This window comes from Phocoena phocoena, chromosome 7 (genome assembly GCF_963924675.1).
Source record: "Phocoena phocoena chromosome 7, mPhoPho1.1, whole genome shotgun sequence".
Taxonomy (NCBI): Eukaryota; Metazoa; Chordata; class Mammalia; order Artiodactyla; family Phocoenidae; genus Phocoena; species Phocoena phocoena.
Window position 1 is genome coordinate 36118505 of NC_089225.1, and position 16047 is coordinate 36134551.

Consider the following 16047-nt stretch of genomic DNA (forward strand, 5'->3'; position numbering starts at 1 on the left):
AGGCAGCATTGGATAGGTCTAGGTTTAGAATCTTTTCTAAAAGCATTTCATTTCTGACAGCATTTTAATATGAATTTAATTCTGCTGTTGGCTCAGACCATGACAGAATGAGCCAACATGGCAGGCGGACAACTGGATCACTTATGGTTCATTTCAATGGACATGGCACCCAGCCACAAAATTTATGAACAAAACTGTTTTAATATAGTTATTGCATTTGTAAACATTCAGCACAGGTGGAAACAAAGAATTCAAAAACAGAAATATGTTTTGTATCTAAGAATAAACAAACATGAAAGAATTAAATTTTTCATTTTTTTTAAGGAAAAGGATATTCATTTTTGTCAAGCATTAACAGTGATTTGGGTTCAAAAGCTCTAATTTTCATAGGATTCCATGACTCTATTCTTCAAAGTATGCTATGTAAGGTTGCCCAAGGGAACACTTGACTACCTCGACTTCTCCACCTCCATTTTTCTCCCGTTGAAAGTGAATGTTAATAAAATCCTCTACAGTTTCTTCATCTATGATCTGAAGGTCTTCCAGTCCAGTCAGAAGCACCGTCTTCTTAGATACTCCTGAAAATACCTAAGAAGCAAAATAAAAAGATAAATAGAAAATTTTCTAAGCGCTTTGAATTACAAAACTTTACATTTATAAGCTCTGCTTAATAGTTTGGATGTTATCTTGAGAGAGACAACGGGCCTCAGGAAGATTTTCAAGCAAGAGAATATCAGAGTTGGATCTGAGTTTCAGAAAGATAACTCTGGTGCCATTGTGACAAATAGAGGAAAGGAGGGCAACTCTATGGACAGAGAGACCAGTTAGAGAGGTACTGAGAGGTGGAAGTGACAAGATCAAGTAACGAAATGAATGCTGGAGGGGAAGCGAAACCAAGAGTTAGGCATGAGTTCTAGCTTTCAAGATGGCAGGCTAGGTTAATTAATAAGATTCTAACGGAAACAGAATCACAACTTTTTATTTTCTGTGGGGTGGGGCCGGGCAATAAGTTTCCAAAATGAAAGAAAAAAGATGACTTTACCTGAAACTTTTTCAGGTATGTTTCTGTGTACGGAGAAACAGTAACTCTCTGGCAGTTTTGATTTATATGAAGAGGATAGTCTTTTATTTTCAAAATCTTGTCAGCAACTAGAAGTAAATTTTTAAAAATTATTTTCTCCTTTATATCAAACATTTTTAAACCAAAGTTTAAACCTCCTTCAAACAGAATGTCAGAGTAAACAGTGGCTTGAGGGATTAATTTTTAAGAAACTCTACAGTCCACTTTAAAGAATTCACAGTACATAATTTTAAAAAACATAAGACCAAATGATAATGAGATTTAAATAGCTCCATCTGTCTTAAACTATCAGTCAATCAATGCACAGTGAGCTGCAATGTCCTCAGATAGACCTACCTTGAGCTACATAAAATGTGATAACCATTTGCAAAAAATAACCTAGCCATCCTAACAAAACCCAGTGTTTCCCAATCTCTCAAGAAGTACACATGCAAATTAAGATTAGAATACTCTCTTTCTCTCTCTCTTTCTGTGCATATATATATATATATATACACATACATACATATAGCAAATTACTATATTACTATTATATATCTAAAATTACTTAATTGTCCTGTAACTAATACATGACATTCAATAAACCTGTATAATGATGTTAATCAAAGGTGCAGGGGTGCTGAATGTCATCTAAAAAAAGTGAAGGCAAATAACAAAAATTCATCAACTTTCTCCAACACAAAAAATAACCAGATTTATTTTTAGCAGCTTTTTTTCCTAGAGGGGAAAAAAGGTAATGTGTCAAGATTGCATAGAGTTTAACACAAACAGTTCGTAAGAATATCCAATCACTTTTTTTCTCCTCTCACCAGTCCACCTTGAATTAGCAATATAGTACAGTGGTTAAGAGTGTAGATCCTTGCTGGCAAGGATGTGGAGAAACTGGAACCCTGGTACATTGCTGGTAGGAATGTAAAGGTGTAGCCACTGTGGAAAACAGTATGGCGGTTCCTCAAGCATTAAACATAGAATTACCATATTATCCAGCAATTCCAGAAGGATCTGGAAAGACATTCACCTAACCATAACTAGCTACATAGCAGGAGAAAGGGAAGTTTGGAAATTTAAGGAAATGTCTCAATTTTTATTAAATTAATGTTGTTCTCTATTATTTCAATTTTCTTTAAAAAGCATGTATTACTTTATTATGAAAAAACTTAAATCAGTCAACGGTTTTTAATTGTATATTTGGATTTCTACTTAAATCAGTCAACGGTTTTTAATTGTATATTTGGATTTCTATCGTATGTGCAAACCCTGGAGAAGTCCTAAGAACTAGATTAACTAGAGGAAGAGATTTTTACATTGAGAATCATTTGAACATATTAACAAAAGAACTTGGAGAATCTTCTATTTTTCATTATAAGAATATAAACCTCCCTAAGATGATTTGGTAAAAGTCCATTTCTACCTAAAAAAGGAACAGCTGTTCTCTCTATTACCCCCTTTCCTTCCTGGAATCGATTACCTCCACCTGAGATCCTTGTCAATCGTAATAAGTGAGATGAAGAGACAGTTTTATATATATATTTTTTCAGAATGTTTCTCTGCCACACACCCACTGTGCGATCTTGGGTAAGCTGCTTACCTTGAGTACGCCTTAGTTTCCTCATCAATAAAATGAGTATAACACCTACATCCAGAGCTGTGCTATGGATCTGAGCAGATATATGTATAAAACACCAAAGACTCCATGCCTGGCACGTGATAGGAATGCACTAAGATGTAGGTACTTGTTATCTGTAATCCTATCATTCTCAGCAGCACTCAGGGAAATCATTTTCAGGACTCTACCATTTCATAAGGTTAAAAAAAAAATCCCCTGTTATTATGCTGTCTAATAAATTCCAAATAAAAGCAGTAGAAAGGGATACTTTCAGACCTGGCAGAACGTAATTTAAATGCTAGAGTACTGTCTAACTCTCAGTGCAGGAATACCTCCACTTTCCACAAATGTGACGACGGCGCTCCGGGACTGCTTGTCGTACTCCACGCAGTCCACTTCTCCGCCTCCGCTGCGGGATTTACAAAAACTCAGTTCTAGCTTGTCTCTCATCTGACTTTCAGGCAGTTCATCAGGAATGTCGGTAACGTGGATCTTCATTTTAGACACTTCTACGTGAACCTGGGAAATCGGTTCACGTTCAGAAATATGGATGAGAAAAGTGTCCGTGTTTAACAAATTCTGAAACGCTTTAATCACCATGTTACCTGGAATCTGACTCCTGAGTTTAATGGAACCGGGCTGGCCATAACCTTCACGTTTACATCCTGTATCTGCACGTGATGGTGCCCCACTCTGATCACATTTTGGGCAACTGAAAAATAATTTGGGAAGTATTAATTGCCAATATTTCAATACATTTTTACATGTTTGGTTTAACAACAAATAATCCTGAATATTTTAAGTTTTCTTTAATTTTAAGGGATCTAATTTTTACATTTTTCTTAGGATTTCTAAGTGATGATGGTCTTGCCACCATAGTAGGATATATTAATGTCAAAATACATCAGCAAAAAATTACAATGTAGAAATTCTCGACAAGTTCTAGATTCATCCCTTAAGAGATAAGCCCGATGATCCTTCAGAAATTCATATATTACTTCAGTACAGCCACACACCCTTCCTTTCCACTGTAGACAGAATTATCAGAGAACTCCCTTAGTACATTAAAGCTCAGCCAGAAATTTCTTCCATGTTGAGTAAGCTAGGAAGACTTTTTAGGTCAGTGCCATTCTGACAATTAATCTTATTTATCATTTGTCACTGCTCCTTAATATGTTACAAGCAACAAAGAAATAAATATTTGTTCTTGTCTCTGTCTTTCCCCAGGATTACATATTAAAGACCACAAAGACTTAAATACCAAAGAGTGAGTCTTTTTTTTTTTTTTTGGTCATATTTAATGAAGAATTCTACTTTCCTTAAAATGCTCTTGAGATTATTCATTAAAAAGTCGATAGTCTTCATATACCGATCACAAAACTATCTAGTCTAATTTAGCCATGCAAATGGGAAAGGCTTAGTAACATAATTATGCCAAACATCATTAGAAATCCAATAGCAACTATACGACAGTTTAAAATGAATGTGCGGGGAATTCCCTAGTGGTCCAGTGGTTAGGACTCGGTGCTCTCACTGCTGAGGGGCTGGGTTTCAATCCCTGGTCGGAGAACTAAGACGCGGCCAAAAATAAATAAATAAATAAGAATAAGAAAAAACCAAAATAAAATGCATGTGGGTATGTGTTTATTTTTAATTGTGTGACATAAGAGTTTATAACCCTTCAGTTGTTGCTATTTGGAGCTGCTTACTCTAATATGTCATAAAGACTAGACACAAATTAGTCTCGGTCTTATAAACCTCACATGTGTTTATAACAACCAGACAGCACACCACAGCTGGAGGAAGAGAGAAACAAGGCTAGAAAACAGGGCGTTGTCATGTGGGAATTCAGACTCATTGTACCATGATATGGCTCTCTAACTTGAATTACATCTTTTTGTTGTTATTGACAACAGGCAACAATAACAGAGATTATCAACTGTAAGTAATACTTAGATGATGATCTTTCCCTCCCAACGCCCACCCCCCAAACCTCCAACATCTGGTGATGTGACACAGCTGAGAGGGCTACTTGTGTTTCAACTTCTGTGACTCTGTCAAAAGCCAACTCCTGTTTAATTGTGTAGAAACCCAAAGTTGTCCAGAAGAGCAGGACCTCAGAGCCATGCCAAGGGTGGAAGCAGTGATGCAGCTGTTTTTGAAGAAAATCCTGTTCCCAGCATCCCCAGGTAATTCCTATGCAGAATCCTTGCTTCCCAAATCCTCACTTCCATCCTTCAGTTATATCTCAATTACCACGGCCAACTGCCAAGTGCCAACAGGGCTCTTGGCCTCCCCCTTCACCCTCAGCTGCAGGGGCGGACCCAGAGTGGACAAAGCGTATGTGCATATAGTGACCTGCCAGAATGCCTTTCTATTTATTTTCAGGCTATAGTAACAAACCAGGCGTCAAGGAGACATGAGTTATAATCATAGATTCCCAGAATCTGAACACTGGAAGGGCTTGTGAAGACCATCTGACCCCACCCATAACTTAATCTAACTTGGAAAATATGAGAACAAAAAGCCCAGATGGTGGCCTGCTCAGAGGAATGTTGGTACAGTAGAACATACAAGGGTACTTGAGGTTTGGCTCTCAGCTCTGCAATTTATCACCTGTATGGACCTTGAGCAAGTTCCTTATCTTAGGTAAGCTTCTGTTTCTTTAGCTGAAAAATTCCTAACATGTAACAATAATGACAGCTAACATTTATTAAGTGTTTATTATATATCAGACACTGTGCTAAGTATTTTTCAACATTTCTCATTTAATACTCAAAGCAACCCCCTGAGGTAGGTACTGCCACAAAATGTGTCATAAAAAAATTGAGATTTATAAAGAACCCAACCAAGTTACACTTCTAGAAAGGGGCACAGCTGGCACTCAAAGCCAGATTCTCCTCATTAAGGTGCCCCCAGATCTCAAGAGGGTCCCACACCACGGCGGACGTGGCAAACATCAGGTCCCACTCCCAAATCTCTGACTCCAGGGCTCTTGCCATTCACAGGTCTTGTGCATTTAGGTAAATCACTTAAACACCTGAGAATCTGTTTTCTTAGTTATAAAATGTAAATAGTAACTCTCTATCTTATTTCTTTCATGGATTCATGTGAGTATACAATGAGATAATGTCTGTGAGAACTCTCCTAGAATGATGTAGAGCTTTACAACCTTGAAACATTATCACTAGTATTATCATTTGCAGGTAGCAGTTGCAGTAGAAAGGCATTGGTATTGGACATCACAACACCTGGGCTTGAGTCCCAGCATTGTCACGTCCTGAATGAGTGATCATGTTCAAGTCACTCAATGTCTCAGAGTCAGTTTTCTCATCTGTAAAATGGGGATAATCATACCTACCTCAGGGTGTCACTATGAGGATGAGATGAAATGATAAATGTAAAAATTGTAAAGCAATGGCCAAATATCTACAAAAACTCTTTGAAAGTCCCAGTGCTTTCCAAAGGTAACATGGTCAAATTTTTGAACATGAGTCATACCTTCTTCTTTTTCAAAGGTGATAAGTGCTTGTCCTTTTTGTAGCTCATAAGGGACTTTTGAGCTCATGTGACACGAATAGGAGGTATTTGAAAACTGGCTGTCACTCTCAGGATTCTCTACAGCTGTGAACTTTATCTTTGTTTCGGGAATATCCTCGTTAATCTAATTCAAACAGAAATGTTTGATTAAAATCAAGACAAGAAATAACTTAAGTCCTTCCAATGATAATGTGATTTGATCATCCAATAATTCACTCTCCACTGACTTCAGAGCCCCACGGAATACTGAGCGTGGTCTTATTTAATATCTTTAGTAATTGCTTCTTCCCAGGGAAGTACTCAGTAATGTAGTCAGATGCTGATCCTTCAATATTATTTCACAGATGAAATTGTAAATATATAATCTCTCACTTTTTCTAAGTGTTTAAACTGGTCAATATTGTGTGGTGTTTGAGTCTAAAGCCTACATCATTCCTGTAGAAAAATACCCTTTGAACAACTGTGCCAATAATAAGCTATCTCACAAAGAAATCATTGCACAGTATATTTATCCTCACTGCAAAGAGGTATGAAATAGAGTCAGGTGTATATGGTTATTTTGATGGCAAACTCAGATAACCTCATCCAAAAAGAAAGACTCCTGAATTCAATGACTTAAAATTTATCAAATTAGCTGCTTAAAATCACTGGGATGAACAGTCAGTACAACCACACATAAATGCACAAATGAATTGAGTATTTGCATTTCTATTTCCCATGGTTATTTTACATGGTGCAAGAAAAGGTTTTATTCCAAAGACATTAGAAATGTCAAGTGAGTCATTTGATCTCATCTGACATTTATTCTACATGTAACTTTGGTAGAATTTCTGATTACCATAACTCTGACTTCAAAACGATCTGCAGTGTCTTGAGAAAAGGCAGAGTGTTTCCCAATAATGTAGAAACATCCAGTATACCCTGAGAAGTCAAGAGCTTTCCGGAGTGAGAGTGAGAATGCCTGCTTCTAGTCCTGAGTAGACCGTGGCAGGGAGCAATTCACTTATGCTCTCTAGACCCCAGTTTCAGTCCTCTGTGAAGTGAATCAACTGAGCTGGCTGGGTTCCCGAGGCCCCTTGAGTCGTAGGACTAAATGATTCTGGATCCAGCCTGAGAAGTATCCAGAATCTTAACAGAGACTTCTCTAAATCTCACAAACACCGGAAACTTCACTTCCTGATATTCAACATCCTATCCCCCATTTCAGAAACAAAAAGTGACAATGCTTTAAGCATTTCAATTGTTTAAAGTATTTTTTTTAACAACCTGGGTTGTTATGAAGAAAAAAGGAGTGAAAGCTATGTCTAACTCAAACACAGGAGAAATTAAGAATTTAAATGAAGATACTCATCCAATTTCTTTTTAACTGTGAAACTCACTTAAATTTCTTGGATGAGGAGAACAATAAAAGAACTTGGTGAGAAGACCAAGAATTTGATCCAAAAGTGATTGATAATGACCATCATTTGGGGGTAGTTTTGGATTAACATATACATGAATATTAAAACATGTATTAGCATAAGTGTGCAGCAAGATGAAATTCTACAGTGATCACACACCTGTGACCAGCACCCAGATTAATAATCAGAACAAGACCAACACCCCAGAAGCCCTCTTGGGTTCCCTTCCAGTTCCTACCTGCCTCTAAGAGTCACCACCATACTAACTTTAACATCGTGTTTTCATGCTGTATTTCAATGGAAGCATATGGTGCGCCCTGTTTCTCCTTTTCTGGCTCAGCACTGTGTTTATGAAATTCATCGATGTTATTGCATACAGTTGTAGCCTGTTCATTCTCATTGTTGTGTAGTAGTCCACTGTGTGAATACACCCTAATTTATTAATTCATCCTACTGCTCTCAGTTTGGGGCTGTTGCAAACAGTGGTGCCATGGATGACCATAATGTTTTAGAAATGAATTCTGTATCGATAAATTGCTTTTCCTGAAAAATGGGGTCTGTGAAAAATGAGATACATAAAATAATTAAAGAAGTACCTGGGAGTTCCTGGTTGTCGCTTGCAACTCAGCTTCAAGCTTTTGGATCTCCTCCTTTAACTGAATATTTTCCTTTTCAATTTCACTAATTAATTTCTAAAAATAAAAAGGAAATAAAATAACACCCAAAATTTAAACAGTCCCGACCTCATTTTTCTTCTCTTTTCTTAATATTTATTTATTTTGGCTGCACAAAGTCTTAGTTGTGGCACACGGGATCTTTCTTGCAGCATGTGGGATCTTTAGTTGCGGCATGTGGGCTTCTTAGTTGTGGCATGTGGACTTGTTAGTTGTGCATGCACGTGGGAGCTAGTTCCCCGACCAGGGATGGAACCCGGGTCCCCTGCATTGGGAATGTGGAGTCTTACCCAGTAGACCACCAGGGAAGTCCCAGCCCCGACCTCATTTTTCTAATTAATTAAAGAAGCAAAATTTCTCTCACTTCGAACAAGGCAAAGAAAGACATTAGACAGTCTCAAAATAAATATGATCACGTGACTAATACCTTTGTCAAATGTTTTACATCATCACCTGTCGACTTTCTTACCACTGCCAAGGATTATTATCTCTATTATACAAAAAAGGAAACCACTTTTCACACTAAACCAAAGTCACAGAAATGTTTATAGTAGAGCAAGGATTGATACCCCTGTCTTCTGGATCTTAGTTCAGTGCTCTGTCAATTCCTTCCTATTTGTGACTCCAATATGACTTTAAAGCTGCACCATAACTGTGGACATATGTTACTCTGGGGCAATTTAAAAATATTTTTTTCTGTGATTCCCACAGTATAGCTGCCTTGATATGCCAGACAGATGGCCTTGAGTAAGTGGTTTAACTACCTGAGCCTCCATTCCCTTAGGTCTAATTGGATAATTGCTAACGAAACTCTTAACTTCTAGGTGCAAATCAAAGAAATGAGAGAGGAAGTGAAAAAGCAGCTAACATTGTAAGCTGTGTAAGAGAAAGAAAAGAAATATGATTCTTCTTGTCAGTCTTGAATAATAGAGGTAAAAAAAACTGAAAACCCTAATATTCTTCCAAATTCAACATAATGTTGGACAAAGACATATGAAACATGCCTCGCTGCAAAAGTAATAGATGTAAGTTAATTTTTAATAGTACTCAGTAATTTTTCCTTTTTACCTGGTTTTGTTCATCTTTCATAAATTCTTCAGCTGGCCCATACTCCTTAAGAACTTGTTTTTTGTTATCTTCATCAGTTGCCATGATTCCCTAATTACTATAAAAGGTAAATACTTTAAAAATAGTACAAACACACAAATTCAAGAAGAAAAAGTAACTTTTACCCTCTTACAGAAGAAACATCTCTTCTTTGCTATATGTTATTTCCTATCACCGAAGTCTTTATTATCATGAGGATTATATCCAAAGTCTCTATTTCAAATAACTTTCACACCTATAAACATATAAAAAGGTTCTAAAAATTCTTTGCTTTTCAACACCGTAAGAGAAAATAATAGGTATTAACATTCCTTTGTAGTTCTCATATCAATCATAATATGATGCTCCATTTTAAAATACTATTATTTTGGTCTTCTAGACTTTTTCAAAGGTTTTTATTTAAATATTTAATTCTCCCTATTATACTCTCCAAATGTAATGGAGTAAAAAGACCTCCAAACACCGTTCCTCTATGCGTACAGGGGTTTTCACAGACCCTCCTGAGTTCATACACTTGGACAGGAAAAAAACTTCATCTTTATTTCTAATAACCTCTGATTGAAACTTAGCATTCTCTTCAAATATGAATATAGGCAACAAGCCACATAGTATTTGCAGCCCCTGTGACAAAAGTCACCAAGACGGTACAGATATTTTCATAAAATATTTTAACTCTTCCAGATATCTTAAAACATTGCTTGTGTTTAACCCTGCTTCAAAATTATGATAGTTATTAAACTCATGACTAGGTCTTGTAATAAACTGTAGTATGTTGATATATATTACTATATTAAATATTTGCTTTTTAAATAACCTGATAATCATATTTCAATATAATTGGTTTCCTTTATAATTCTATGTATTTTGTTTTATACAACTTAAAAACTTTATTTTGAGAAAGGCCCACAAGCTTTTTCCGACTGGCACCAAAAAAGTTAAGAAACCTTGCCTGCATATCAATTTACTAAGATGGAGTTATCCCAGATCAAATATGACACAAGGATTATCACAACAGTTATTGTTTTAGAAGCACAGTAATAATGTGTCTGTTAATACAATCTTCCAAGATTTCAAGTGGCTAAGTTCTCACTATTCCTATAGAAGAAACAGAAAAGACATGTATTCTTCTCTAAACATAAAATAGAAGACTAGCAGAAAATTAGTCATGGCTTAGTTTACTCAGTGTGAACACAAGCAGTGTCCAAAAAAAGGGGTCATATGGTAGTTCTACTTTTAACTTTTTGAGGATCCTCCATACTGTTCTCCATAACGGCTGCACCAATTTACATTCCCACCAACAGTGCACAGGGGTTCCCTTTTCTCCACACCCTCTCCAGTATTTGTTACTGTAAGGTCGGATCTTAACAAACGGCACCGCGAAACAGAGGAAAGCTTCAAGTGAGCTTTACTAGGGAGCGCACCCGGGCGAAGTTCACTGGTCCGAGAGAAAGGGGCCAGAGAAGTCGCACCCGGGCGAGGGTTGGGCAAGATTTTATAGGGGAAGAAGGGAAAGGGGTGTGGTGAATCTGGGAGGGCGCAGGGTATTCCTTATTTGGTGGTCTTTCCGGATATCCTGGGGGACCGTTAGTCCCGCCCCTCGAAAGGCGGGAAGGCTGGGCCGGGTTCAAAGTCCCCAGGTCAGTTCCTGGAACTGGGTGGTCCGGAGAGTTTCGGTCTGATGCAACCAATGAATCTGATTGTGTTCCCCTGCCTCGGGCCAGTTGGCCTTACAGTTACCTCTTGTCTTTTTCTTGACGCCCATTCTAATAGATGTGAAGTGGTATCTCATTGGGGTTTTATTTTTTTGTTCTCCTTTTTTTTTTTTTAACATCTCTCTCTTTTTTTTTTTTTTTTTTTTTTTTTTTTTTTTTTTTTTGCGGTACGCTGGCCTCTCACTGTTGCGGCCTCTCCCGTTGCGGAGCACAGGCTCCGGACGCGCAGGCTCAGTGGCCATGATTCACGGGCCCAGCTGCTCCGCGGCATGTGGGATCTTCCTGGACTGGGGCATGAACCCGTGTCCCCTGAATCGTTAGGCGGACTCAACCACTGCGCCACCGGGGAAGCTCTCCCTCTGCATATTTATAATCACGTTCTCTGACAATGAAAAACCTGACTCAGAAAATCAAAAAAAAAAAAAAATTTAAAGGGAGAAAAATAGAATGAATGCTATGAATTGGAACTGGAGATATCAGCATAATCTCATGATTTCTGATATGTTGATAGAAAAGTACAGAAATTTAAATATAGATATAAGTGTGTGAGTGTGTGATATTCCCCAGTTCTGTCTGCTAAAAGGGCCTGGAAACAAAGACAACAGCAGTGAGCACATCTAGCGCCCAGAATTTAGTTTCTAGTACCATTCTCAGCTACCAGGAACCAAGGCTATTAAGAGAAATGGCTGCTTCTAGAAGTAGGACAGGAAAAGTACAAGACAAGCATCTTATGATGTCAGAAAGCAAGAAGTGCTCAAAGAATGATGAGGATATGTCACAAGAACATAGAGTCCACCTTGATGAGGTTCTCACTGGACAAATCTGGGAATCAATTAAGCACAGAAATAAATAATGACAGTAATAATTAAATCCACTGAGCAAAACAGAACTATGAGTCGGTAAACATAGCTAGCTAGCTAGCTAGCTATATAGGTAGATAGATAGATAAATTGATAGTTTTGTGAGGAAAGGACCATTTAATTAGTTTCAAAATACTTACCCACAAGTACTGCAAACCAAAATCCAGTGCAATCTCAATCATTTAGGTGTTCTGAGCACTCACCAGTCCTGGCATTGACAAGCCCTTGAAGGAGATCAACAATTTCAATGGGGATAAATATCAGTTTGCCCTTTTGCTTTGAACATGTCAAGCTGACCTACAAGAATATAAGCACTGTAAGGGCTATGATTTTTGTTTTGTTCTCTAAAGTATGCTCTAGTTCATCCAGAATGCTACCCTAACAGTACCCAAAAGAGTGCCAGGGATATAGTCCACACTCAGGAAATGATTGTTTTTAATTGAGTTAAAATTTCCTTACACTGAACAACCTGTATTGCACTTCATATAAGTGGAATCATTTGGTATGCACCCTTTTATATGTGCTAGAGTTTTAAGCTCAACATGTTTTGGAGACTTGTCCTTGTTATTGCATGTATTAGTAGTTTGTTCCTTTTTATTGCTGTGTAGTATTCCATGCATGGACAGCCTACAAGTTGTTTATCCATTCTCTCGTTGGTGGGCTATTTGGTTATTTCTGGTTTGGGGCTATTATGAATAAAGCTTCTCAAAACAAAACAAACAAAAGGAATACTTCTCCACAAAACACTAATTTCAAAGGGGAAAAGAATAACTTTACAGTGAAGAAGCCAGGCGGACCACACCATAATGAAGTAATCAAAGTAAATAATGAGATACATCAAAATCATCTGACATATGATAGGCACACCGAGAACACAGCATGACTCCTATGATATTCCTGCCAAAGATGCATGAGCCGAATCTAAACAAGAGGAAACATGAGATAAACTGGCCTGTTCTCTTCAAAAGTGTCAAGTTCATGAAAGCCAAGGAAAGACTGAGAAACTGTCCCAGGCAGGAGATTAAAGAGACATCACAACTAAACACAATGCATAACTCTGAACTGGGTCCTTTTGTTATAGGATATTATAGGGACAACTGGCAAAATTTAAATTAGATCCAAGGATTAGATGGCATAATGTATCAATATTAATTTTTCTGATTTTAATCACTGTATTGGAGTTACATAGAGAACATCTTTTTTGTAGGAAATAAATACTCAAGAATTCCAGGGTAATTGGTCATGAAACCTACTCTCAAATAACTCAGGAAAAAGACAATTTTTTACTTGCAGATTTTCTGTAAGTTTGAGGAGTTTAAAAATAAAAAAGGTATATATAAGTAGCTCTTTATTGCATTAACAACTGCAGAGTCCTTATAACGGTATTCATCCCAAGTCTTACACAATCTAACCCCAACTAGTCTTATTTAGACAACTCCTGGACCAAGTCCCTTAACCACACTGAACACTCTAAGGATTTCTCTTTTCCCTCCTGTCCCTCAATGTCACATCCTTCCTCCCCTTCCAACCTTAACCTCCACCTAATGAAACCCTACTGTTCAACATCCATCCCAAATTCACCTCCAAGTTCTTGAAGCTTTGTCTGATTCCCCCAAATGATTTTACTTCTCCTGCTATTATCTCTTTTGGGGAGCTTTATTTGTGTACCTGTGTCATTTTCCATGACTAGTGGTCATGACCTTGAGCCCAGGGACCACGTCCATTCTTCCTTGTATCCATTCAGAGCACAATACACATTCACACACTGAAAACATTCAATATTTATAGAATTGTGCAGTATCTTGACTGAGGTATTTATTCAGCTCAGGACATCCCAGGCATGTGAAGTTCTCTTATTACATTTCCAGAAAGCAGAAACTGCAACATTATTTAACTGTTTTTTTAGTCTATATTCTTAATATAGACTAAGAATAATAATAAAGGCTTGTAATAAAGGCTCTCAATAATATATTTAACTCATATGAATGGTCTACTACATAATATTCCCAGGACTTCTTACAGCATATCTAGTAACTGGATACTTTCCCTCTTTGCATAAATGGGATGTACAGTAATAGCTTTCCTTTTATACAGTCAAATGGTAGGCAGAATAATGGTCCCCTTAAAGATGCCCACAAGCTAACCCTCAGAATCTGTGAATATGTTAGGTTACACTGCAAAGGAGAATTAAAGTTGTAGAATGAATTAAGGTTGCTAATCAGCTGACTTCAAAATATAACGATCTTGGACTTCCTTGGTGGCGCAGTGGTTAAGAATCTGCCTGCCAGTGCAGGGGAACCGGGTTCGATCCCTGGTCCGGGAAGACCCCACATGCCGCGGAGCAACTAAGTCCGTGCACCACAACTACTGAGCCAGCGTGCCGCAACTACTGAGGCTATGTGCTGCAACTACTGAAGCCTGCGTGCCTAGAGCCCGTGCTATGCAAAGAGTAGCTCCTGCTCGCCACAACTAGAAAAAGCCCGCATGCAGCGACAAAGACCCAACACAGCCAAAAGTATATATACATAAATACAAAGATCTTCCTGGATTATTGGTGGGGAAATAATGTAATCACCAGGGTCCTTCTTCAAAGTGAAAGAGGAAGGCAGAAGAGTAGAATCAGAGTAAGATGTGACAACAGAAGACTAGTCAGAGAAATGCAACATTGCTGGCTTTGAGGATAGAGAAAGGGCACCACTGAGCCAAAGAAGGTGAGCAGTCTACAGAGGCTGGAAAAGACGAGAAAACAGGTTCACCGCATTAGCCTCGGGGAAGGAAGGCAGACGCCTTGATTTTAGCCCAGTGACGCCCAGTTGAACTTCTAACCAGCAGAATTTTAAGATAATAAACTTGTGGATTTTAAGCCACTAAGTCTGTGGTGATTTGTTATGGCAGCGAATGAAAAAACCAGCACAAATCACCTATACCAATTTACCACCTATTTCCCTTAATACACTCACATCACCGTGATGCCCCCCCACCCCCCCACCCCCACCCCGCCTGATAGAAGCAAATCTTCCCATATGCATGCCTGGCAGCAAAAAGAAAGGAAATGAGAAGGAAGGAAAAAAGGAGGTGGTGATGCACAAAGTTGTTTTTGTTTTGTTTTGTTTTTGTTTTGCACAAAGTTGTTTTTGTTTTGTTTTGTTTTTGTTTTTTAAACTTCTGCATGTGTATAGATAGGGAAACATCGCATTCTCTTTTGGACGTCTCTTTCAAGAAAACCCCTGCATATTCTGAAAAGTGAGGTACGGCTGCCAAAACCTGCTCCTCCTGCCAACAGAGTAAATGTCCTGAAGGAATCTGTTTTCCTAACAGCTGTCTCCAGAGACACTACAAGAACAGTGGGGAAACACAAACCATTTTAAGTTTCAATTTCCGAAATGAAGCAAAGCAAAGGAGACGGGGTCAGAGGCCGGGACGGCACAGAGAAGGCCCCGTGGGCCGAGGGCAGGCGCGTCCCCTCGGTGGCTGTGTGGTCCCCGCGACCCCGGCAGCGGGCAGCGCAGGGGCGCAGCGCTGGGGCTCCGCGCCCGGTCCCCGTCCGCCCCCGGCTCTCCGCCGGGCGTCTCCCCGCAGGAGGTCCCGAGTCCCGCGGAACCTGCCTCGTCGCCATCCACTGCCTCTCCAGCCCTGGACCACTAGAAGCGGGGATGGCAGGAGGGGAACGGGGCACCCACTCACCCGCCTCGGCCCGCCGAGCGCCGCGCCCCGGTTCCCGGAAACCTCGCTGGCGGCGCGCAGGTGGAGCGTCCGCGGGAGGCGCTGAACCTCCGGGCCCGGCTGGCGCTGCCTTGTCCAGAAGAGCTTTGAGCCTTTTTCAAGTGGGTGTCCCCCAGATCAACAGTTTCGTTCCTTTAAAAAAAAGAAAGAAAGAATAAAAGGAGAAGAAAACTACTCAAATGATGATTTTCTTTAAATCTAGTCACTGCTCGAATACCAAACCTGGTGTCTCCAATGATTAGTCACTAACAAGTTACACCTATTTTCACTTTCGATTTTTAAAACGTATTGGTTTTGTTTTTGTTTTGAGGGAATTTATTCCCCAAGTATTCCTTAAGTTTCCA

The 16047-nt window shown here is 38.9% G+C and overlaps 1 protein-coding gene across 1 annotated transcript; it reads right to left on the reverse strand.

Annotated features, from left to right (window-relative positions):
- Positions 1 to 313: 313 nt before the first annotated feature.
- Positions 314 to 15801, reverse strand: NMI (N-myc and STAT interactor). Its single transcript, XM_065880848.1, has 8 exons — positions 15665 to 15801; positions 9370 to 9459; positions 8224 to 8319; positions 6189 to 6351; positions 3293 to 3399; positions 3020 to 3206; positions 1043 to 1149; positions 314 to 588 (listed from the first exon to the last, which is right to left on the reverse strand). Exons 2-8 carry the CDS (start codon positions 9451 to 9453, stop codon positions 403 to 405), a joined length of 930 nt encoding a protein of 309 aa, XP_065736920.1. The 5' UTR covers positions 9454 to 9459; positions 15665 to 15801; the 3' UTR covers positions 314 to 402.
- Between the last annotated feature and the right edge of the window lie 246 nt (positions 15802 to 16047).